The sequence below is a fragment of the Alosa alosa genome, chromosome 2, assembly GCF_017589495.1.
Source record: "Alosa alosa isolate M-15738 ecotype Scorff River chromosome 2, AALO_Geno_1.1, whole genome shotgun sequence".
Classification (NCBI taxonomy): Eukaryota; Metazoa; Chordata; class Actinopteri; order Clupeiformes; family Clupeidae; genus Alosa; species Alosa alosa.
The window spans coordinates 22,532,276-22,557,773 of NC_063190.1; the positions used below are offsets into that span (position 1 = coordinate 22,532,276).

At 41.1% G+C, this 25,498-nt stretch overlaps 3 protein-coding genes across 3 annotated transcripts; all 3 read right to left on the reverse strand.

Moving 5' to 3' along the window:
- Positions 1-1,160: 1,160 nt before the first annotated feature.
- fam89b (family with sequence similarity 89 member B) lies at positions 1,161-3,202 on the reverse strand. The gene is made up of 3 exons (XM_048237081.1): positions 2,955-3,202; positions 2,291-2,565; positions 1,161-2,031 (listed from the first exon to the last, which is right to left on the reverse strand). The coding sequence occupies exons 2-3, from the start codon at positions 2,543-2,545 to the stop codon at positions 1,747-1,749; spliced, it is 540 nt and encodes a 179-aa protein (XP_048093038.1). The 5' UTR covers positions 2,546-2,565; positions 2,955-3,202; the 3' UTR covers positions 1,161-1,746.
- Positions 3,203-3,407: 205 nt separating this feature from the next.
- LOC125290977 (putative thiamine transporter SLC35F3) lies at positions 3,408-9,417 on the reverse strand. The gene is made up of 8 exons (XM_048237464.1): positions 9,243-9,417; positions 8,672-8,772; positions 7,832-8,174; positions 6,186-6,405; positions 5,176-5,301; positions 4,799-4,991; positions 4,220-4,309; positions 3,408-3,931 (listed from the first exon to the last, which is right to left on the reverse strand). Exons 1-8 carry the CDS (start codon positions 9,293-9,295, stop codon positions 3,648-3,650), a joined length of 1,410 nt encoding a protein of 469 aa, XP_048093421.1. The 5' UTR covers positions 9,296-9,417; the 3' UTR covers positions 3,408-3,647.
- A 9,284-nt stretch (positions 9,418-18,701) lies between these two features.
- LOC125291164 (arrestin-C-like) lies at positions 18,702-24,687 on the reverse strand. Its single transcript, XM_048237758.1, has 18 exons — positions 24,594-24,687; positions 23,257-23,283; positions 22,503-22,533; positions 22,342-22,402; positions 22,182-22,226; positions 21,784-21,977; positions 21,627-21,686; positions 21,393-21,469; positions 21,011-21,128; positions 20,843-20,927; positions 20,673-20,745; positions 20,408-20,545; positions 20,202-20,285; positions 20,060-20,083; positions 19,893-19,942; positions 19,751-19,767; positions 19,607-19,639; positions 18,702-19,349 (listed from the first exon to the last, which is right to left on the reverse strand). Exons 2-16 carry the CDS (start codon positions 23,262-23,264, stop codon positions 19,763-19,765), a joined length of 1,053 nt encoding a protein of 350 aa, XP_048093715.1. The 5' UTR covers positions 23,265-23,283; positions 24,594-24,687; the 3' UTR covers positions 18,702-19,349; positions 19,607-19,639; positions 19,751-19,762.
- Between the last annotated feature and the right edge of the window lie 811 nt (positions 24,688-25,498).

A 25,498-nucleotide genomic window follows, 5' to 3' on the forward strand; every position in this document is an offset into this window, starting at 1 on the left:
GAAGGTTGGTATTCTATAATTTGGTATGTGATTATATCTAAAGTTGTCAAAATGCAACATGAGAATCTGAAGCTGATAAAAAGGGGTTACTATCAGTAAAACATTGAATTTGAAGTAAGAATTTAAGGACCTATTTCATAATCCATAATGTAAAAACATATAACTTTTGCTTGACTTTCTCTCTCTTCATGTCTTGTATGAAAGGAGAAAACCATAGCAAAAATAAAAAATAAAAACTATTGCCATACAGGAATCAAAGCCATGCAGTTATATTTCAGTACACTAGGACCTCAGGATGTTATGGGCGTTTTGTTGTGTCTCTTTATAAACTCTTGTGTCGCGCTCCGCAGGATTCAGACTGAGAGCCCCTCTCAGGATCTATTTTTACCCCCAGACTAGGGACTCACAAACCAGAGACACTGTGAACAGGTGCCCTGCTAAAACTTAGTCCCAAACCACAGGAAGGCTTTGTCATCGGAATAACCCTCGCTTCCAATCATTCTGGCTTTAATACAATGAGAAAGCTGTAGTGTAACCCCCACCCCCACCCCAAACACACACCAACCCTCTCCTCCATCTCTTCCCCCTCGAGTAGCACACAACATTGCCTAATAAGCTCATGTAAAGCTGGAATGAGTTGTTTATACTGGCAAAAACTGGGAGAGGGGGTGAGACATCACAGAACGGGCGCAGCCCCAAGCTTTTAGTCGAGTGAGTTTAGAAAGAGTCCAGGACTGTACAACTTTTGCTAATGAATAAATTCCTTGTCTGACAGTATATCTAGTTTAGAAAGTGTGATGACATCATTTTAAATTATCAACTGTAAGATGGAAGATTGTTTTCATTCAAAACAGCCAAATAATTTTCTTGCTTTACGGAAAAAAAAAACAAGGAAGAATGGTTTATCCAAAGATTTTTCCATTCAATCAGATTTCCATGTAATATAGCTCTGAATAGGAAATGATAAGAAAATTTCCCCAAGACAATGAGCACATCTCTGGCAATGGCACGATAATACAAAATTACTGCCACCTATTGGCCTCTGGAAGAAAACAGTCAAGACCTCTGCAAGTCAGTTCTCCAAGTGCAGTTTCAAAGTTTCTTGTAATTTCCCTTTTGCCAAATCCCACTCCACAAAAACAAACCAACATGCCAAAATCTTGTTTTGAATAAAAAGCATTGTATTCACAAATTCATAATTACATGTAGGCCTAATATGGACAGATATATGGAAAATAAACCTAACATTTGATGTCATAAAAAACAAAACTATGTAAAATGGTTGTGTAGAGAAAGAAGTTACATAATGTTGTAAATACAATCTTCATTTATAGAGTGGTAATTACACTTGAATACAAAGCAAGATTAAAATATATATTATAGATATCTTGGACTATACATCTGTAGTTTAGAGCCAAATGGCTCCACACTACGCAGATAGGCTACATGAGGCAAAACTTGATTAAACATTCCTCTTTTTGTCATTGTTTTCCTTTTCCTGCTTTTCTTCCTTATCCGGTATTTCAGACTTCAGTTAAGGGCAACACGCTACATTTCCTTCATTTTAGGGTACATTTAAAAACCATGAAAAGTCTGTGCAATTAATGACCTTTCATATTTTAGAGCAAACATGTCGCTTACCACACTGATTTACTGTAATTCAGGCCGCTTTGAATCCAAAAGTTTGTTTGGACAGGGAAACGGAATTAAGGATATAGGTGCAGTTACAGTAGGAATTTGGCAAATTTATATGGGGATATGGAAGGAGTCTTTGATCCACTGGTCACGGGAGTTCTGGGCTGGCTGAGGCAAAGTGGACCGAGGGGCATCCTGAGGCTCTCTGCTTCCTCCTTCAGTCTCCTCTTCTTCCTCATCTTCCTCGTCCTCAGAATAACCATTTTCAGTGGTGAAGGAACTCTCGGATAGCAAAGAGGACGAGATGTCTTGGAAGGCACCTTTGTACTCCTGGATGGATTCATAGAGTGACCATAGCTGGCAGAGTAAAGACATGTCCAACTGCCTTAAGCCCACCTAAGAAAGGACAGAGTGTTGTGTTAGCCTAGCCCCTACATATTAAAATATGATGCACATGATGGACATGTCACTTTGTTTAATCTACAACTGGTGCTATTTCCATAAATGTTAACAATGTGTGACGATAACTAAAGCATTAGGCTACAATTAGCCTACAATTAAATATTTGTACCTACAAACCACTGCTATAATTCATCATTAATTGAACTACAGCCTGTAGGAAAACTCTGGTTTTTGTTGAGGTTGTTTGTCTTACCATTTCCTTTCGCAACATTGCCAATGCTGCATCCAAGCTTGCAGGTTTGCTTCGACCAAGGGAGTCGCTCACCCGGGACTTGCTGATGTCGGCCTGAATGCGTGTTCTCTTGCTGTACACCTTCTCTATGTCCCGCCAGGAGCCCCCGCTAGAGTTGAGTATACCGCTCAGGCCTTTCGGTAGAGGGGGTAAACCCTCAATCGAACAGACGCTTCCCGCTGGACACTCCGGCGGACTGGACTGGAAACCGTTCATTTTATAGACTGAAGAAGACTCTTTGAATAACAGTGCAGACACTGAATTAGTATCCTTTAGCAATTGAATGGGATTAATTGTGTGTTAATAATCAGATAGGCCTACTGTAAAACAATAGCATAGGCTATGCAAATAATATAAAATTAGGCTAGCCTACTGTCAGCCGTAGGGTTAGCCGACTACAGCTGTAACTGCGGCACCTACAGTAGGCTAGCCTAACTGTAGGCTACATTGTGTCAAGGAAGTGACACTGTCCTGGAAATCATTGTTCTCTGACAAAGATGGGACATGCTACTCAAGCCCAACAGGAACGTGTCCTTTCAAGTGTCTTGCAGAATAACATTGTGTAGGTCTATCCCACATAGTGTAGGCTAGTTCGTGTTAACCTCGTGATAATAGTGGATCTTACCTTGTTTTCCAACTGTTTTGTTTATATTCTTGTCTTCATCTCGCTTGAAAAAGCTATGAACAGGCTACATTAAGCTACTAAACCAAAGCGTTTAATGTAGGCTAACCTGCTTTACGAATCTATCTGAAGTTTTAAAATGAAGTTCTGATCTATATATTGTGATATAGCTTGAGTTCTGTCTTTGTCAGCCAACGTATTCTTTTGTCTCAGTCTCAGCCTTCAAACCTCGCCCTCAATGCAGTTACTCCCGCCTTGTAGTTATTTGCCCCTAAGGCCTCTGGGTGACGCTGTTTCAAGGTGCCATTATATCCTTCAAAGGCGCGATTGCTGTATTTGCACACTAGAGTGTAGTGATCAGTGATATAAATACATGCAATACCTATGCAGAAGTAAAATAATGTAGGGAGCTTTGTCTGTAAATATTGGCAAAGAATGTTGCATGACAACACGGGATTAGAAGAAAATACAAATACGTATTTATTAATGTGTCACAAAACTCCACAGAAATAGCAGAACATGCATAGGCTACAGTACACCTCAAAAGCTTCTTAAATTTATTAAGCAAAATGTAGAAATATATCAGTAGATCTGCCAAAGCACGCAGTAATTGGCTGAAGCATTGGTCAATAAAGTTATAGTTATAATAAATTAATATATACATTTAGAAATAATATTCCTTTATACACAATCCTATTAAGTTTCATGCAAACCACCCAAACCAGATCGAGACAGTGCTGCACCTCCAGCAGGTCTGGGTTTTGTCCGTGTAGCTCCAGCACTGTCCACCGTGAGCTCTTCAACCACCACACTGTCCTCTCTCCAGCTTCCAGGCCAGAGCTTTCCAAGGCAGCGCAGGGTGCTTTCGTCCCAGTTTTCGGGGAGCAACAACATTACATAACCGGCTGCAATGATACCTGCCGCAGCTATTCTCACTTGGCTTAACTGGGTTACTGAGGAGGTCACCAAAATATCTACCGCTGTGGAGAGGAAAGTTATGTTTAGTAATACGCTATTATCATACAATAGCTAAGAAATGTTACCGTGAGGCTTTCAAAATGACTTTCCATGTGTGAGTATGACTATGTATGCACTGCATAGGCAATGTGCATGTATGTATGTAGCCTATGTAGGCTACTGTATACATGTTTGTATGTGTGCATGTGGCCCAAAAGAAGTGTGTAGACCTATTAGTCATTGTAAATGGCCCATGCTCAAAAATTAGTAAGCGGTTATAATGATGATTAATATTAGTGGTGGCTCACTACCTGTGCTTGCTGGAATACTCAAAAGGACCCCGAGGGAGATGAGGCAGGGGTATGTTAGTGCAACCCCAAGGTTCACCAACACGTTGAAAGCTAGACCAAACCAAAGACAGAAAAAGACTGTTCAGATGAAGACCAAAACCGACCTACATGACATACAACCACATCAACAACACACTAAAATCATGTCATTTTTATGATAAGATGGGCTGTGCAGTAGGTGTGTGTTAGTCTGTACTGTAGGTAACTAGTCATGGACAAAATGGCGGCTACCACAGCAGAGCTAGACATTCCCATGCATGGAAGTACAGTACTTCCCTGAAAATGACACCTGTTCCACAGTGACATGTAAGTTGTGTAGAGTCATAATAAAGTACAATAAGAACATGTGTGTGCTATGGATAACCATCTAAAGATGAAACTCTCGTTGGCTGCCAACAGCTAGCACTGCACTCTACCATACCAGCACATAATGACTAGTCGACAAGTCAATTGCTTTTATAAAAAACGTGTTAGCTATTCAAAACCTAGTAGTCTTGAGACTCCTATTGTGCAGTAACCAGAAGTAGATATATACATTACCCATCAACAGTGAGGCCATGATGCAGAGTGTGTTCCAGGGCATGGCCTGAGATGGGGGCCAGTACTCTACGTGTGTGAGGTAGAGCAGCACGCACACCCAGGAGTGCAGGATGCAGCTAAACAGCCCCACGCACGACAGCAGCACGCTGGCCGGGCCAGGTCGGAATTCTCCCACTCGCTTTCTGAACAGCACCTGGGAGAGGTGGGAGGCGTGGGTATCAGAGCAGCGTGCCCACGCCAGCAAGCCTGTATTTGGAGGAGCGTGGCCAAGCTGAACCGTTGAAATTCTTAGTGATAAGAGCTGACGGTGTGTGTGTGTGTGTGTGTGTGTGTGTGTGTGTGTGTGAGTGTGTGAAAGACAGAGAAAGACGACTGACCTTGTACAAGGCAGATGTGGAGGCAGAGCCCACTCCAAGTGCCACACCAATTATTGAATCACTATGGAAACCGTCAGCATACGCCATCATGACAATACCAGTAATGGACAGGATGGCTGCCACAATCTGTGCAGCATCAAACACATCAGTGAGTGGCAGTGACCTTGGGTACTATGACCTTGGGTACTCCCTTCAGGAGTCAACTAGTCATTACATTTAAAAGAAAGAAATCCTCATATGTTCTGCAGTACATTGAAAATAAAATAACTATAGTATATGAAGTACAAAATAAATAATAATACAGGCCTATATTACACAAGGTCTTTCACATGGAGCCCTGTAACCTCACATACTATTAACAATAGTGCAATGTGTGATCAATAATAAAATAGGACTGCGTGTTAAAAAGCGTGTGCATATGCAGTTCTAAAACCCAACTCAGAGTTTCCTAGTTCCATAAGTTTAAGGTACATGATGCCTTACGGTGGGTTTCCACACACCGAAATTAGGCTACTTTGAAAAAAACTATTTCAAAACTATTCAAAAGTCTATTATTTTACAGCTGAGGTAGATCTTAAAGCAAATAAATGTAAAATGTACATAAAGATCCTCATGAGTAGTACATCCAAACTCGCTTTTATGCATCTCGCTTTCCATTGCACTGAAATCATACTCCACTGAATATACCGTAGTTCATCTCTCAGAAGTTACATTAAGCAAACATAATAGATGTTAGTCCCTAGACTAATCTAAACAGTTGATGACACTGTGATTTTAACAGGCAGTAGCCATACACTTTTGTCAGCTTCAGATCTGTATACAGTGGATCACCGTCAGACAGGGAATGTCGGAATGGGGATGCGCTTCAGGCTTGTGTAAAATTCCAGAATTGAATTGAAACTGGCTCTTAAATTCCAATTCAATTCTTGAATTTCACTTGCATTTCAATTGAGGTAGCAAACAGGAAGCAGAATTGCAATTCGAATTGTGCACAACCCTGATGCGCTTACCCTCACTCCCATGAAGCGGTCCTTGAGCCCGATCCAGGAGAGGAGGAAGATGAAGGCCTGGCTGCAGCAGAGGACAGCGCTGGCGTCACTGGTGGAGATGCGGTGGAGGGCCAGGAGGTACAGGTACCCGGAGAGGCTCCACAGCACAGAGAACGGCGCCGCTCCCTTCAGCAGAACCCTGACCGTCACTCCGCCGTCTCCTAAGAAACTGCTGCACTGTCTGGAGGTACACAAAATATCTGCTGCACTGTTCATGTGTTGACAAGTGGGCAAACCCGAAGCCCTCATATGGTAAGCTGGATGGTACAGTACATGTTAAATATTAACAATTAGGTTATTGTAACGGTAATTGTTATGGTATTTATATAGTATAAGTATAAGTATATATACTCTTTTGATTCCGTGAGGGAAATTTGGTCTCTGCATTTATTCCAATCCGTGAATTAGTGAAACACACTCAGCACACAGTGAACACACAGTGAGGTGAAGAACACACTAATCCCGGCGCAGTGAGCTGCCTGCAACAACAGCAGCGCTTGGGGAGCAGTGAGGGGTTAGGTGCCTTGCTCAAGGGCACTTCAGCCATGCCTACTGGTCGGGGTTCGAACCGGCAACCCTCCGGATACAAGTCCGAAGGGCTAACCAGTAGGCCATGGCTGCCCCGATAATTTTGCAGATGATTTCGTCCAATGTGATACACAAAACATCTGAAAACATACCTGACCTATTAAGCATAGTTGATTTTAAAAAAGCATCTCAGAACAAACAAAATATGATGATCCTTGTCGCTACTGGGGTTACTGAAAACTGCTTACCAGCAAACCAAGGCTTTGAATAGTTCAAGAATAACATGAAGAGATGTGGCAAGCACATTTAGCAGGTGATGTGCACATAAATGAAAAGTCTGTGTATGCAGTACTATCATTTCAAAAAGCAGCTCAAGCAGTGTTAAGTATACAGACGCAGGGTGCTGACGTGTTTGTGTGTTTAAGCTTTGGGGCGTCAGGTAAAGACATTTGTTTTACTTCATGCAGAGCTAAGGAGATTAAACATACAAAGCAGCTTGGCTTAGGTGGCTCCCTGTCATTTTAGACAGTATGTGCTATGTGTAAATACATTATATGGAAATTACATATGCATGTGCCCTTTACATTTGAGGTGGATTGTAGTAACCCTGGACCTTTAAATACTAGTCAATACATCAAAGAGATGTACTAAATGTTTCATAAAAACGGGTATGTGAAATATAAGTTATTAGTTTATTAAAAGAAAATGGAGCCTGTTATTGGCCTGAATTTGCACTAGTATTTTTATTGACTGTCTATGCACAATTTCAACCACATTTTGCTGCTCTTATTTTTTCATTATTATATGTGCCCTCTTATTTACTTATTTACTTACTTTTTTGTTTACTTGAATGTTATGTTTGTCTGTGGACCTAAATTGGTAAAATATGTCTTGTCTTCACCGTGGGATAGTGAGAAACGTAATTTCGATCTCTTTGTATGTCTGGAACATGTGAAGAAATTGACAATAAAGCTGACTTTGACTTTGACTTTGAGAATGGTTGTGAGGCATAAACTGTAAGATTTTGTTTTCTTCGACTCTGAGACGAAGCTGCGCTGACCGATGTGGGACACCATTACCTGAAGCAGGAGTTGGGCCACAGTCTCTGCTCAGCTCCCAGTAAATGGCCCAGGTAGTATATGGGAAAGAGGAGCAAGTTCCAGACACTGCAGAACCAGGTGATGAAGTAGGGGGCATGGAGTCCAGCCAGGGCCTGTTTGGCGCTGTGGGTCGCCCCAGCCCAGGAAAGAGCTACGCAGCCCCCCAGCACCACTCCCCACGCCACCTTCCTCATAGCCCTGAGCGGGCACCTGGTGCAGCAGTCTCTCGCTTCAGCCTCGCTCTCCTCATCGTCGTCCTTAACACTGCTCTCTCCATCCAGAGACTCCAACTGTCGGTCAGACTTTGAACGGCCATTGTCACCTGCATAAAATAAGAAAAAGATTGAACTGCCTTCTGTATGCAACCCCAGTCTAATAACAAGCATAAAAACATGTGAGACTGTTGTAGATCACTTGGTGCCCACAGCATTTCCACCTCAACTGAATTCTGGGTAGGATGCTGGGTTACCCTCTGCAATCCATTCCAGTCAGGCAAACTGACTAGTAGTGCCCCATCAAAATGGTCTCTTTTCTCTACCAGAGACCACCACTGCAGTCCACAATTATGAGATTACATGGAGCATATCATAAGGTTGCATAGTAAACTTAACAATAGCAAACCACTGTCTACACAAAACATTATTTACACTATCTGTCTCTTTACCTCCACTATTGAATGGGTGCAAATGGCTAAATATGATCAGTCACAATTATACAGAGAACTACACCTTGCCAAGCAGGCCCAGCAGGCTTTATACCGAGATTATACAATGTCTATAAGACAAAACAAGCAATCAAAAAGATGAAATCTGGACTCACCTCGGGCAGTGGGTAGCTGAAGAGTAATAGGACCAGGTTCAGGAGAGGGAGATACTTTGGCAGATCTGTGCATTGCAGTTCTACGACTCAGCGGACACTCCCTTTGTTTTTGGATTGAGAGAGTAAATCTGTCACTTGTGCAAGCATCAACTTCTGGAGAATAAGCTGATTTAAAGTAAGGGGATCTGCCCAGCCAAAGCAAATGGAGATTGCAATAGCAGTCGAAGCAAATGGAGATTATGCCAGCCAAAGTGATGGATGATAACGGGGGTTAAGTTGAGGGGTGCTTTTACACCAAAGGCGTTTAGTTCGACCCAGTCAAACTATATGTTTTGCAGTTTGGGTATGCGTGCCTTTGTCTAACACCTGGCCCACTTGAGACAGGTAGACTAGTCGCTGTACGCTTTCTCAGTAGCCTAACTGTAACGTTTGTGATGAGAATACAATCTTGCAAGGACAAACGATCCACTAATATACAACAATCTTGACTGACAGAATTATGCAAAAGTTATGAAGTGAAGTTTATCGCGAATAACCAATTCTGATTTAACAGTTTGTAAAAGCATCCTACCTCACTGTCAGCACATCGAGACTTGAAGTTCTGGCTACAGCCATGACAAGCATGTCCCAACCACCAAAACGTCGTGCATGTGTGACTATTTCTAGCCAACCGGTTGCTTTGTTAAAACATTCGACTGTTTTGTAGAGCTTTCAGCATCGGCGAGTAGCGCAGTCTGCTGTTACAGCAGGCAAGCGTAGTCGGGATTCCCATTTTACCTCAACAAGCGCAACGCTCTTCACGTTACCAGGGTGACAGTCTTTCATTTGCATTTTATTTTGTTGAGGAACGCCTCTGTCTGTGTCGACTAAAATGCTCATCCCTCCATTGCAGCAGGCTACATAAAACAATTTCTATTTGGGCTTGCCAGAGATAATTTTGAAACTGGAGACAGATTGACATAATAATGTGTTGGGAATAATGACCACAGCCTCTTAGCCAGTTTTGGACATTACAGATGATCTATGCATTGAACTGTTAATATTATTTATACAGTTACAAAGCCTAATGTTTGATGGCTATAGTAAATTATAAACGGGTGTCCAAGTGGGGGTCCTAACAAAAAAAGATACCAGCATGGACACCATTTGTCATGGTAGTTAAATAATCCCATTTGGCATGGTAGGTAGGAAAAAAATCAGTTGTTACATCAGATGTAATAATAAACTGTATAAATCTCTTTTTTGATCCTTGTAATTACAGAAATGCTTGAGAGGAATGGCAATAATGTCAAAAGAGATCAGTGTTTACGTGACGTTGCTGGGTTATGGCTGGCCTGATGGATATTCAAGTGCAACTTTGTACATGTCATGGCATCTGTGCTCTTAATTGTTGTTCAGCATAAAGGGCTCAAATCTGTAGACTTAGTCCAGACAGATTAGTCCAGAGTTACCAGAACCACAGTGCATTACTGACGCAGGGGGTCGTTTCTAGAAAGCATCGTTTGCTAACTTGCGTCGCAACCTTGGTAGTTCGCTCCATCGTTCTTGGATTTGGTGTTTCTAGAAAGGGTAGTTCGAACTCTCAATTGCAAACAATGACGCAAAGTTTGGTCGTTTGAACTACTGCCCCTAGGCAGTCGCACTTGTGTCGTTCCTTGGTAGTTCCTGTTGGTGTCCGGAGCGCCTAACCAAAAATCACAACCGCCTAACCAAAAATTGCGAAGTGTATGGGAAGTGGATGTTTACCTCGTGACTCAATGATTGATCTATCCTGTAGCTTAATTTTGATTAAGACACTGACTCCCCTACTTGGCTCATTCTTCCTATTTATGTTAATTCAAGTATTGCTTGCTTTTACTATTATAATCTACCCAGATCGTTATAACAGTAGGCTAGTGATAAATGGTGTAGTGGCTAAAGCAGCTGGCTTATTATCCCAACGTTGTAGGTTCGATTTTTTTATGATGTGAGATTGTCCTCTTGCTTCTCGCTACCTGCAGGTGAACTAGTGTGACACGTAGATTCAATTGTTTTTGACTGATGTATTGTACCTGGTCTCTCGATGTAGTAACTATATAGATAAATATGTATGGTCAAAACCTATTGTTGTGTCTCGTAGACCTATTCTTACTCAGAGATAAAAAGAAGAGAATTCCGGCCGAGCGCGCAGTGCACCGACGCGCTCCCGTTAAGCCACGAGACAGTTGACAAGATATGGGATACCCAGACATTTGTCCAGGCTATATATTTTTCCCAACATAGATATTTAACACAAACAATGACTCATATTGGTCTGCTTAAGTTAACTGTTTTATATGCTTGCAATAGGTTTAGGTTTTGGCTGATGGCAATGACAATGCCAGCATTAATCACTCGGTTTAGATTAGAAAAATGTCGACATTTCTAGGTGGTGGGGTATTACACGTTGCCACTGTTTCCACCAATGATATGTATCGCTGCATCATCAACAACGTTGTTGGGTGTTCGAAAGTCGGAGGTAGCGAATTGCGACACAGGTACGATGCTTTCTGGAAACAGGTGTAACAGTGTCGTTGTTTGGTCGCAAGTTGCGTCATACCATGGTGGTTGAGCAAAGTCGTTGCTAACTTTTCTAGAAACGACCCCCAGGGGCAGTAGTTCAAACGACCAAACTTTGCGTCCTTGTTTGCGATTGCGAGTTAGAACTTCCTTTTCTAGAAACACCAAATCCAATAACGACGGAGCGAACTACTTAATTGCAGCTGCTATTCACTCTATTTTTATCTGGAGGTCGTTTCTAGAAAAGTTAGCAACGACGTTGCTCAACCACCATGGTACGACGCAACTTGCGACCAAACAACGACACTGTTACACCTGTTTCCAGAAAGCATCATACCTGTGTCGCAATTCGCTACCTCCGATGTTCGAACACCGTAGTTCCAACTACGTTGTTGATGATGCAGCGATATATATCATTGGTGGAATATGGCAAGCCGTTCAAGACAAAACGTCTGTCAAAATAACACCTCCACATGTAGATATTTTACTTCTTCAGGAGTAAAAAATAGACGTCTGAGCGTCAGACGTCAAATTTTTGCGTGTGCCACCGCGCAAAAACTTTCGTCTGGCGTCAGAGGTAAAAAAATGGCGTCTGGGTGATTTGCTGCAATGCCAGAGCCTTTGTGCCAGAGTAGACACAGCATTGGCTGCTGGAAACAGGAAATGCAGCCGCTATAGTTGCAGCAGAAGAAACAAGATGCCAGAGCAATGTGCAGCATATTCCTGCTCAAATCGGCGGACCATCATAAAACAGGGCTTGGGGATTACTTTTCACAAGTAAGGTTTAACATTATCGTACTATTGGTTGTATTTTGTGAATGCAATATTACCAGAGAGTTGAAAAGGAGCAAGGATCTTTGTTATTGTATGTAAATGCGTAGCCAGCTAGCTAGGCTACTTGCTAGAGTGTTCAGGTGATCACCCGGCTATGAACTGAGACTTGATGAGTCATATTCCATAACACTGACTTACATTACAACTGACACAAGAATGCTATTGTAGAAATGAATCAAATATTACTAATATAACATTGGCCACAAGTGGTACACAAGTGGCACAGACTGTAGCCTATTATCGGGCATTTGCTACTTGTAGCTTAGCTAGTAATAAGTGTGTTGGTGGTAGCTTCACTATTTCCGGAATAAAGTAACTTTTCAATAGCTTAACTTCTTTATATGAAGTAGCTTGGCCAAACAAGCTACACTTTTGTCATGTGAAATTAGCACAATTTAAAGTAGCTTCCTATGTAGTTAACTAGCCTACTGCTGTGTTTGTGTTACTAAGCTTGCTACATTTGACTGGGGTGGTAGTTTTGTGTAGTGAAGTTTTATTCATGGCAGAGTAACTGATAGTTTTGCTCACTACAATCCCCAAGTAGCTTGCCCAACACTGTATTATTCACATGTAATTCACTCTAACAAAACTAAGATGCATCTCAAATCCCTTTTTATTCATTTATTTATTTTATATCTCCTCAGAACAACTGCCTTGCTCAAGGACTACCACGAATGAGCTGAACGGTCTCCTCACACCCCTGGAACTGAGGAAAGTGTAGCTCTACATTGCATTACTGCAGGGCATCTGCTAGACTGTGACTGAATATTTGATTTATGAGCTCCACCTTCATCACCTTTTTGGTAAGGCAACTGCTCTGCCCATGACCGGAAAGCACTGCAGAGGTTGTGAAAACTGCCCAGCGCATCACCCGGTTCCTCCTCCCCCATCGAGGCCATCCAGGGCAAGCGATGCTTGCGTAAGGCGCGCAGCATCATCAAAGACTGTTCTCACCCCAACCACAGACTGTTCACCCCACTCCCCTCAGGGAGGCTTTACAGGTCTCTCTGCACATCCAACGAACCTAAGCCCCCATCACCTCCCGCCCCCGCCTGATGCCTCCTTGTCTGTGCTTGTTGTGGTGTCCACGACCATGGTGACTCAAGGCTGCCATGGTGCGTAGTAGAGTATACTTTTACTATATACTATCACGACCATGGCGGCCTTGGACTAAAGAACAACAAGGGAGGCGGACATCCCCCACCCACCCCCCTCACAACTGGACTACCCTATCCCATCCATAGTGTCTATTTATTTACAAACTTATCCATAGCCATATTCTACTGCTCTTCATCCTGCACATACACTTATTCTTAATACTATTATAATGTTACTGTTTTTGCACTACAATGGTACTGTTACCACACTGCACATAGCTGTACATACTGTACATATCTGTTTATATGGTTTATACTAAATATCCATATTTATTCAGTTTGTCTGTAATATATTCACTACATAATACACTGCATATATCTAATATTTTTCTTACTACTACTATGGTACTGCCACTACATTGCACATATCTGTACATGTTGTTTATATTACATGGCCATATTTATTCTGCTCTTCTAAGGTTACTGCTAATACACTGCACATACTTATATTTAATTTATACTACTCTAAACCACCTTCTAAAAACAACTGTACACTGTCTACACTGCACTATATCTTTTGTCTGTCTATGCACCAACTACTTTGTATATCACATTGCACTTTTCTGCTTTTTTGCACTTCTGGTTAGACACAAACTACGTCTTGTTGTCTCTGTACTTGGACTCTGCACAATGACCATAAAGTTGAATCTAATCTAATCTAATCACCTGCATTCGCCACTCTGTCTCCCATTTTCCCACTGTCTGGATGACTCGGTCCTCTTTTATGGAGTTTACCCAGTTTCATTATGTACTGCCACCTGCTGTCTGTAGCACTTTTGTTCTCAGTCTAAGTGTATCTAAGCAATTTTAGCAAGGTGGATTGGGAACATACAAAACTACATGCACCAGTTGTGTATGTACTGTCACCAGTATGACAGTAACCTCTGTCTCACTGAGCCTGTGAAGACACTCCCAGATTCTTTACTGATTGCATTGAACAGGGCTGATCTCAGCCCTTTTTAAAATGTTTCTTAATTCCTCTTTATTTGATCTCTTCATTGGGGCTGGAACCTGTGAACTGTGAATAACACATGCTGGCCTTTTTGTCTTGTATTAATGAACTGCTACACTTACTTATGCCAAAAACCAACGTCTGTTTTTTAACCATCAGAAACAAACCTACAAACTTGCACTTTTCAATGTTTATGAAACTTTTCTAACAGATATTGAACCCAGTTACACCATTTCCTTTACTTATTCCAAACCAATGTCTGTTTATCAAACTTTATTTTTGATGGCACTGAACTTAAATATGAAAACACTTGAAAATGTGTATGGAATTACAACTACATTTAACTCATTACAACTTGTATCAAACCAGTTTTTGTCTATGCTGTCAAACATTATGGATTATGTTCCCAATTTTGATCTGGGATGTCATCACTTTATATGATATACAGTATCAGAATATTCTATTACTGTTAAGCCACTATGAATATTAAAATACACACAACCATGTTTCCTGTATCAGCTCTTCTACTCTGAGTCAATTTACTCAGGTTTGTCACTCAACCACGTAGCCTACTTGGAATAGCCTACCCCTCAGGTGTCTGAATGGCTGATCTCACACTTGATCAGTAGGAAAAATGTGGGCAGGGGAAGTGGTTGAGCACTGCTCTTCCATGCCCACATCCACGGCTGAAGTGCCCTTGAGCAAGGCACCTAACCCCCTTACTGCTCCCCGAGCACTGCTGTAGCAGGTAGCTCACTGCTCGGGGTTAGTGTGTGCTTCACCTCACTGTGTGTTCACTGTGTGCTGTGTGTGTTTCACTGATTCACACATTTGGATAAATGCAGAGACCAAATTTCCCTCACGGGATCAAAAGAGTGTATATATACTTATACAGAAAGGTTCCATAAACATTTACATGAGATCAGCCATTCAGACACCTGAGGGGTAGGCTATTCCAAGTAGGCTCGTGGTTGCGGGTGCAGAGAGACCTGTAGCGCCTCCCTGAGGGGAGTGGGGTGAACAGTCTGTGGTTGGGGTGAGAACAGTCTTTGATGATGCTGCGGCGTACGCCAAGCATCGCTTTCCCTGGATGGCCTCGATGGAGGGAAGTGAGGAACGGTGATCGTTGGGCAGTTTTCACACCCTCTGCAGTGCTTTCGGTCATGGGCAGAGCAGTTGCCATACCAAAAGGTGATGAAGGTGGAGCTCATAAATCAAATATTCAGTCACAGTCTAGCAGATGCCCTGCAGTAATGCAATGTAGAGCTACACCTTCCTCAGTTCCAGGGGTGTGAGGAGACCATTCAGTTCATTCGTGGTAGTCCTTGAGCAAGGCAGTTGTTCTGGGGAGATATAAAATAAATAAATTAATAAAAAGGGATTTGACATCTTATTTTTGTTAGAGTGAATTACATGTGAATAATACAGTGTTGGGCAAGCTACTTGGGAATTGTAGTGAGCAAAACTATCAGTTACTCTGCCATGAATAAAACTTCACTACACAAAACTACCACCCCAGTCAAATGTACAGTAGCAAGCTTAGTAACACAAACACAGCAGTAGGCTAGTTCACTACATAGGAAGCTACTTTAAATTGTGCTAATTTCACATGACAAAGGTGTAGCTTGTTTGGCCAAGCTACTTCATATAAAGAAGTTAAGCTATTGAAAAGTTACTTTATTCAGGAAATAGTGAAGCTACCACCAACACACTTATTACTAGCTAAGCTACAAGTAGCAACTGCCCGCTAATAGGCCATTTAGCTTTCCAAAAACGGGAGATTTTTTTTCGGGTCAGTGTTTATACCGGATCTGTGTTTGCATATTTAATACGTTTCATACACGTGTTTCAACTGCATTTCGGTTGTTGCTTTTACCTTACCATTACCTTACGCATGCCTGCAGCCTATACTTCCAAAACTCCAAAGCTGCTTGCTGGCAGATTTGGTTCCAAGGGAACAAGTTCAGTGTATCAACACTGTATAACAGTTTATGTGATGTGTTAATCAATTAAATATCAATCAATAACAGTTTATGTGATGTGTTAATCAATTAAATTTCCAACAATTTCACAACAGCTCTGGAGTAGGCCATTCATCTAACCCGCTTGCTTACGACGAGACTCAGGCTGCGCAGTTGGCACCCGCTTCCTAATTTGGGTTTTGGGTTGCCAGGTTTTAGCCTATGACAAAGCGGTTGAAATTGAAACTAAGTGATCGTGTATGTGTAGGGTGTATTTCATACACAATTTGGCAACCTGAATGCATCAATGATTTTAAAATGAAGTTTGATGGCCATGCAAATTACGGGAGTTTTCCAGGAGAAATAACAAAACGGGAGGGTGCTGGGAGATGACCTTGAAATACGGGGAGAAACCCGGAAAAAACGGGAGTGTTGACAGGTATGTAATAGGCTACAGTCTGTGCTACTTGTGTAAAATTCGCCGGCCAATGTTATATTAGTAATATTTGTCAGTGTTCGTCAGTGTTATGGAATATGACTCATCAAGTCTCAGTTCATAGCCGGGTGAACACCTGAACACCTAGCAAGTAGCCTAGCAAGCTGGCTACGATTTACATACAATAACAAAGATCCTTGCTCCTTTTCAACTCTCTGGTAATATTGCATTCACAAAATACAACCAATAGTACGATAATGTTAAATCTTACTTGTGAAAAGTAATCCCCCGAGCCCTGTTTGCGATGGTCCGCCGATTTGAGCAGGAATATGCTGCACATTGCTCTGGCATCTTGTTTCTTCTGCTGCAACTATAGCGGCTGCATTTCCTGTTTCCAGCAGCCAATGTTGTGTCTACTCTGGCACAAAGGCTCTGGCATTGCAGCAAATCACTAGACGTCATTTTTTTTACCTCTGACGTCAGACGCAACGTTTTTGCGCGTGGCACACGTAAAAATTTGACGTCTGACGCTCAGACGTCTATTTTTTACTCCTGAAGAAGTAAAAAATCAACACGTGGAGGCGTTATTTTGACAGACGTTTTGTCTTGAACGGCTTGCCATAGTGGAAACAGTGGCAACGTGTAATACCCCACCCCCTAGAAATGTTCTGTCACGGCCTATGTCGACATGTTTCTAATCTAAACCGAGTGATTATTGCTGGTATTGTCATTGCCATCAGCCAAAACCTAAACCTATTGCAAGCATAACAGTTAACTTAAGCAGCGCGTTGGTGCACTGCGCGCTCGGCCGGACTTCGCATCCTATCTCTGAGGAGTAGGCCTACGAGACGCAACGTATAGGTTTTGACCATACATATTTATGTATATAGTTAATCTACATCGAGAGACCATAGGTACAATACATCAGTCAAAAACAATTGAATCTACGTGTCAGTTCTAGTTCACCTGCAGGTAACGAGAAGCAAGAGGAAAATCTCACATCATAAGAAAATCGAACCTACAACGTTGGTATAATAAGTCATCTGCTGTAGCCACTACACCATTTAACACTGCTGTTGTTAGGGACTGTGAAGATTATAATACTAAAAGCAAGGCAATACTTTAATTAACATAAATAGCAAGAATGAGCCAAGTAGGGGAGCAGTGTCTTAATCAAAATTAAGCTACAGGATATCAATCATTGAGTCACGAGATAAACATCCACTTCGTAAATTTTGGTTAGGCGGTTGTGATTTTTGGTTAGGCGCTCCGGACACCAACGGGAACTACCAAGGAACGACACAAGTGCGATACGGCAATACATCTGGTGACTTTTATGTTTAATAGCATGGTGGTGTGCTGTGACATTTTTTTTTAATACATTTCTGTTGAGACATTTTCTCATAGTGTAGGCCTACCGCGAAATAGCCTACGTTTGGCAAACATAGGATAGCCTACTGTAGTTTCACGTGATCAGAGCAGCGTGGTACTTAGAACAGTTGCACTGTAACATTAACGTTAGAGCTACAACTAAATAGGAGAGCCACAGTCTGAAGTAATTTTGCTGATGTCAGATTAAACTACTAAATGGTTTGGACACATCATTGTAGACCGGTGGCAGTGCTATATGTGCGTGCGAGTCATGAACATAAATTAGGCAACCGATAGCCTAAATATTTCAAAGTAGTCTGCACAAACCCATACTTGAGTACACTTGGTGTTCACTTTCAATATGACATGGACTAAATTGCTCGTCTTTACTGGACAGCAGCAGGCAGCAGTTTATAATCATGTACTTGTGAATATGGGTGGTAAATAAATAGCCTAGCCTACTTTGCTGCTGAGGGTGATCTGTTAACCAATAAGCAATTGGAGCATTAATTGTTTGTGTAACGAAGATTCTAGTGCTACAGACTCGCGTAAGAGAGAGAAAACTATTCCCCCCACCATGAAATGCTGGGAAATTGCACACATTTTAACGCTGAAATGGAAAAAAAAAAATATCCGCCGTAACGCCCCCCTATTATTATTTTCGTCAAAAAATAGTCATCATTGAAGGCCTACCACTGAACGCACGGTCCGCCACTGCAGTAGGTTATCCCTCACCCCTCAAATGCAAGTCATAGAAATAAGTTATCATGAAAACCATATCTTTTACCAGTCTTTTACACATTTTTATTTGGCTCAGTGACATATCAATCAAAAACATCAAACATGACAAACATTACAGTGTAGTTATGTTTTCTTCTTTCGCTTGGAATACGAACATCTGTTCTAATTAAGGAGGACTAGACAAGTAAACACAAATATTCTAAGGACATTACATGCAAATCCCATCCACTTTCTTTTAGTTTTAGAGAGAACACACTTTTAGTTCTGAGTTTCCTCATCACACAGAACAGGTGAGAGGATGTTATGTGATGAAATATCACAGTCTTCAACAGTTTCAGATAAAACGTCTGCCTACAACTGTGTGGACATCAATGTATCAATGTGCACATTTCAGTGTTGGTTGGACAGAAGGCTTTAAGTTGCACCTATCTGACTCACATATTACATATCTGACTGGATATTTTTTTGTGATGACAGACATCTGTAGTTGAAGATCCCTGATCCCTTTTCTTTCACTGGTGTCTGGGTTTATCACTGTCCATCCTCCTTGTCCATCCAGCCCATTCTTCCCATTTATTTGATCCTTTTCCAGTAGCTATACAGTATGTCGTTCCGCATCCTCTGTTGTGTTTCCAGCGTGGTCCATTTTATGCTGTGGGGAATCTACATGGGGAATAGGCTATGTGTCCTGTAAGAATGACAAAATGGAACAATAAGAAAAAAGAAATATCAAAATGAATATTAGCAATCGAGAAGATAGAGTCAGTGGGTATAGACCCTTTCAACAAGGTAAACAAAAACAATGCTTGAACGTTCTATTTGGGCCCCAATCTACTTCCTCTGCATTAAGATAACATATGGAATGTTAAAAAGGAAGTCTTGTGGGGCCAACTATGATGCTGATAATGGAACTCTCTTGAAAGGGTCCATAATCGGACAACTCACCTTTGTGTTGACGGGAACTCTACACCTTGTGAGCTTGGGGAGCAAGAGCAGAATCTTTCATTAATTTAGGAAATCTTTGGCAGCAATTTTTAGGAAAATCGATGAAGATCATACATGTTGCACTGAATGCGATGAGCTACTTACACATGAGATTACTCATTCTGCAGAGGTAGGTGGCGATGGTAGAAGTGGTGGTGTTGGGGTGCAAGAGAATTACATTAGGAAAAGTTTGCAAAATGGCAATTCTGTGGCCAATAAATATCTCAGGATGTGGCCAGCAACTTACCTGCGGGTTTGGGGTTCATCAGAGTGAGGGGAAGCTCTACTGTCACATCACTGGAGAGGAAAACCAAAGCAATGTAAACATGCCGTATCACATATGTAAATCACAAAGGTTTACTCTTACACAGTAAAACCAACTATAATGTTTTGCTAGAGTCTTCAGTGACTTACGTAGATGTCAAACCTCCCAGCAGACTGAAAAGAAAACCGATAAAATCCATATGATTTCAAACAAATTACATCTTTGATTATTTCATACGGAGACAACTAAAGACTTTGAGTGCTTGGGTGGGCTGTTTAAGAAGTGACTTACCCTCCACCACCTGCCACCAAAGTGACTTTAATTATGTAGGTAACCAAGATTCCCAAAACTTCCTTCTCCATTCCTGGCCTCAGGCTATGGAGATCAGCAGATAAACATGTATGATATAAATAGTGAAATAAGGACCATAGTCTATAAATAAAAATTATTTGAGCACTTGTGAAAACATTCTGTGGATTTAACAACTCTGTACTTACACTGTGGTTGAGGCCAGGTTAGTATCCTCATCTTTGAGTCTGCCGTCCAGAGCCAAGCCTTGTTTGCTCTTATTTTGGGCCAATAATGGAGTGACAGAGAAAGTCTTGTCCAGTGATTCGCCAGACTCCATTGATTCACTGTAATGCACAACTTTGAGTGAGTCCCTTGCAAGATGAGCCCTTAACTACTAACACTTGTCTGTGAAGAGATTAATCAAATGTAAGCATGTACGCAAGTCACACTTTAGGGAGAAAAGAAACTTACGTGAATTCTTCATTTAAGACAGACTTGGTATATTTGTCTGCAGAGTACAGCACAACATCTGTGGTCTGTTCAACTGAAATTGAGAGAAACCAAGGCCCATCACAAACCCTCAAATACATTATCTATACTTTTAATATCATTATAACAATATTTAACAGTCAGCTACGTACTGTTAATTTTGACTTTCTTCACTGGTTTGCCACCATCATTCTTTGCTTTGACTTTAATGGGAATTACCTCGCCGTGGTAAAAGATCTGAAACCAAAGGAAGTAGTAAGCGTTCATCCACACAGTGATGCTGTTACTATGATATGAAGGAACAATGTGCTCATGCTTACCCCCTTATCTGTGGAGGCTGTGACGCTAATAGAATTTTTTTCGGTTTGTGCAGAGACCCCAGCGGAGGCCTTGTCAGGAGCAAACTGAATCTTGCGGATGACCAGGCGGCAGGTATCCCTGAAGAGGTAGAATTAAAAGAGAGAAAGATAACAATTGAAAAGATGTCTATCATTAGCAGAGGTGAGAATCACCAGCTTCAGAGAGTAAAAGTCCTGTCAAATCTCAGGTCTACACAATTCTATCACTTATTTAGTTGGAACAAATATGTGACAGGATTTTTACTTTCTGAAGTCTGTTAAAATAACTGAGAAAATGCTTAATTAGTTTCATGATATAACAATACTGGCAAGTATGACATGAACAAAAAAAAAAGACTCTTACTTCTTCTCAACGGTCTCATCGGGGTCGTCTGCCGCGTTGGCGACATAGCCCTTGACTTCAAAGTCCACACCACAAGCCTGTGAAACGGGAGGTCATGATATGACATGACATTCATTTCTGCTGCTCTTAGTTTGCCTAATGCACAGATTCTAACATTCAGTTAAACACAAGCTCAGCTTGTGTCTCCTGTATAGCCAAGTTCCTTAGGCTTGTATAGAGCCTGGCTTCGCTCACCTTGCCTTTGGCTTCCTCTCCTGGTTGGAGTGTGACGGAGCAGGGCAGGTTTGTTGGGATCTAAAACAGGAGGGATTAGAGGCAGAGATTAAGGGCTGGAAGTGTGTTTGCGTTTGAATGGTCAACGATGTGGCAGGGACGGTGGAATAATACATACATTGAATGTGAAGGGGATGCCTTGGTCACCGGCTTTGGTCATCAGAGCTTCATGCATTGCAGTCTTGGAGGGTTTGTGGTCTGCTGCGGGGTACAACTGTATCTGTTGGAACCAGATGTCTTTTCTGAAGGACAGGCCAATCACATCCAGGTCATCACGACCATAGCGGAAAGCACAGGCAAGCTGAATCCAAGCTGGACAAAGGGACAAAACATGGTTTATCGCAATGAAATAATGACGAGGTTATTTTATTGTAATAATTAAGAGAAGGTTATTTATTGTAATTTTCTTGAAAGTGTTACAATGTATTATTTGTGCCAAGGCTGGAAAAGAACACCAAAATAATTGTGTAAGTTGAAAGTTGTAAGTTAATTTTATGTAACACAATGTTGATTTACCTTTCTTGCCATCAAGACCAGCAGGATCAACTTTCAGGACACCCTCTGAAACAGAAAAAAAATATTAATTTTGGTGGGTTGGTTATTTGTTTGTTGATTGCCTGGTTGAACATGATAGCCTAGATCATATTAGAACTGAGGCCCAGAGACAGTTACTCACCAACAGTGTCAACATTATCCACGTGGTCAATATAGTCTCTCTTTCCCAAAAGCAGGGTCAGCTGTAAATGGATTTACAGACAGATTCATATGTAAGAGTTTCCTGTCACGCATTAGAGCTTAAGAGAAATATTGAAAAGAAAAACAAACAAGATGACTTACCTGGCCATTTCCACTGGTTTTCTTGAAAACCCTAAAACAAAAGAGTCAGACAAGCTCGTAAAATTGAAGTCAATAAAAAAATGCACTAAATGTAAAATACTTGAGTGGTACAAATCTTGAATATGAATAAATATACGTGGATATGTGTGAATTTCTATGAATAACACAGTAAGTAAATATACTTGTCACTATGAACCCTAAGTTCCACAACAAGATTGACCTTCTGCACAAACGACCTCTAGTCATTAGAGCTGTCAGTCTCACACTCTTGTTAATATATAAAGACCCGTCCTGACATGACCTTTAATCTGGCCTGTCTGAATAGAGACTTCTTAGTCTTACTCCACGATGGAAGCCTCTTAACGCATTCTGACAGATGACTTAAGATACCACTCTATGCCTGTAATGCATGAGCACAGCTTGTGTTGTAGAGCACCTGCTTGGCAGCCAACTGCAGATTACTCAAGACTGTGATGTAATCTCTTTATGGGGTGTGTGTGTGTGACATAACCCCCACATCTTGGAACCTGCAGCCTATCCCAAGATGGCTATCCTTATGGCAAAGGGTTTACGTGAGTTGGAGGAGATGTTTTTGTCACACAAAAGATGCTACTCCGTCCTGTCTAACACCTATTTTGTATTATACATAAGGGAGATTCATCTGTGAGAAGTGATGAAGATTTTGAGTATTTCAACCTCACACTATCAAGTAAACATGAGAGTGGACAGAACTCACAGTCAGAAGAATACTTACTTGGCCATTGTTTTTAATTAGATGTGTCTGTGGGTATAGGAAAAAATAACATTTATTAGGACCTTTTCAATAACAAGGAGAAAATCAGCAAAAACATTCTTAATATAATGTTTGCAAGGTATAATATGTAATAGGTGTAATTATGTGTAGCTCTGTGTGTGTGTGTGCGTGCACACGTGTGCCTGTCTACCTGTATGGGTGTATTTTTATTTCTAGCACATACATTTACTACCCCTACGTGCGCGAGTTTGTGGCTGTGTGTGTGTTGTGCAGAGGGAGGACCTGTGTAAATCTTATTTAATGAGATTACAATATCATTCTGATCAAAATCTTCCACAGAGATTACGGCACAGAGATTACGGCAAGGGTCATTCACTGGACCACTCCTTAAGCCCATAAGGTACACAATGGGGAAGACCCAAAGCTGAGATATTATCATTCGGCTATTTTTACACTTTATCTGATGCACATAAGGTCTAAGCTGGGACGTCAGATAATAAACTTACAAAGTCTGGCTCTAAACTAAAAGGAATATACAGAAAAGGTGAGCTGTTTTCCCATCTAATTGCATCTTCAGAATACCTATTTTAAGAGTTTAAGTTGACATGGTAAGCCGAGTATATTGTTGCTTTAATCAACAAAGGAGTGTAAATCAATTGTTTTAGCCAATTCATTATATTAGCAATACTGAAAGTCTGTGACAATAAAACAACTCTTCATGGAAGCAACTATTTCAGTTAAGTGTTTTTGCAATTGTGACAACTATGTGCTTTGAAGAAAAATAAATAAACAATAATCAAGGCCTACCTATGTTATCTTTTCATCAGCCTTCAATTATTCCTGAAGGACCGTAAATACTACATGCGTTTGTATTATACTGACTTCTGGTGACAATTCATAGTGTCAAACCAATACCTTCCTTGTAGAATTGGATACTCAAGAGTTCTCAGAGTTAATTCTGTAAACCTGCTGTTTTCGTCAATTATAATAAGTAAAACTCAGTGTGATTAAAGTGATAAAATGCAATTGACTACATTGCTCTAATAACTCTTTAGGAGTCTACGTCAATTGATTTTAAGAGTCTATGTCAATTGAGTTTTCTTGTGTGTCATGCAGGTGCGCAAGACGTGAGTGTATGGCATGCAATTAGAAGTGACTGCAGCGTAAGTCAATCAATCAAACAATCAGATACAGAAGACTGCTTAGACCAGGTTGCTTTGAAACTAAGTGCAGTAAGATGCAGATCCTATCAATCTAGCTGTATACCATCTTTTGTGCATCTTCAATCTAAATAAGATAGTCTCAAAACAGCAGTGTATACGACGCAATGTACTTACCTGTTGAATTTTTCACAGCAAATGTCGGCCTACTTGGCTATATTCCGTAAGGAACGTTCAGTGCACAGAATGCAGCACAGGTGCAGTTGCCCACGTTTTATACTGAGACCGTCGCCCCTCCTGTAGGTTTAGGCTACCCATAGACAGCGTAATCTTGCTTTTAATCCAATTAGCAAATTAGCCGTTTACTAATTACAGCCACATAGTGTGTAAAAATAAACAAAATAGCTTCAAATAGAACCGTTATATCATCTAGTGACCGAATATAGATGGTCCAAGACCGAGTAGGCCTACAGCACATTTTCTGTACCAGAATATGCAGCTTTGAGCTCACTTGCTTACTGCCTGGATTTTGTATGGTTGCCATCAGTTGTCAAGACAATTGACTCTAGCATTCACGTCCCAACAGATTTGTGCTCAGCTGTGCTTTTTCCGTCATCCGGTACTTGTATTGTACTGTCCTGATCAGATTATTTGAAGCTGTGGCCTACTGTGGAACATTTAGAGTGTGTTGACAACATACTCCATGATTGTGAGTGAAGCTGGTTGGAGAACTGATAAAGAACTGATAAAGATTTATTTGAAATCAAATATTTATTAAAGATTTATTTGAAATCAAATATTTAAACTGACTGGAAAGGTATAAGATGTGTGACCCCCTGTTTATTTGTTTGTAGATGTGCATGCACTTCATTCATTGAAGACCACTCTCTGAACCTGAAATATATGTCGCCTTATTTAACTCCCGTGTCAACAGATGGGTTGTGACTCGTGGGTTTAAGACTTATTGGTAACTACAGTGATCGTAGTACACCAACCCATGCCCTTTCTGACCTTCTAATCTGCAGCCACTAGCCTTTTTGATTGAAGGGCTCTTCCTTGATTGAGGATGAAATGTCACAGTA

Excerpts from the sequence above, each read along its gene's own strand:
- fam89b (XM_048237081.1), bottom strand. The coding sequence starts at position 2,545 with ATGAACGGTTTCCAGTCCAGTCCGCCGGAGTGTCCAGCGGGAAGCGTC. Across the intron at positions 2,032-2,290 it reads CAATGTTGCGAAAGGAAATG|GTGGGCTTAAGGCAGTTGGA; the intron begins GTAAGACAAACA and ends GTCCTTTCTTAG.
- LOC125290977 (XM_048237464.1), bottom strand. The coding sequence starts at position 9,295 with ATGCTTGTCATGGCTGTAGCCAGAACTTCAAGTCTCGATGTGCTGACA. Across the intron at positions 8,773-9,242 it reads CTCGATGTGCTGACAGTGAG|GGAGTGTCCGCTGAGTCGTA; the intron begins GTAGGATGCTTT and ends CCAAAAACAAAG. Across the intron at positions 3,932-4,219 it reads GAGTATTCCAGCAAGCACAG|CGGTAGATATTTTGGTGACC; the intron begins GTAGTGAGCCAC and ends TCCTCTCCACAG.
- LOC125291164 (XM_048237758.1), bottom strand. Across the intron at positions 20,746-20,842 it reads GAAGAAAGTCAAAATTAACA|TTGAACAGACCACAGATGTT; the intron begins GTACGTAGCTGA and ends TCTCAATTTCAG. Across the intron at positions 20,546-20,672 it reads GTCTTAAATGAAGAATTCAC|TGAATCAATGGAGTCTGGCG; the intron begins GTAAGTTTCTTT and ends TGTGCATTACAG.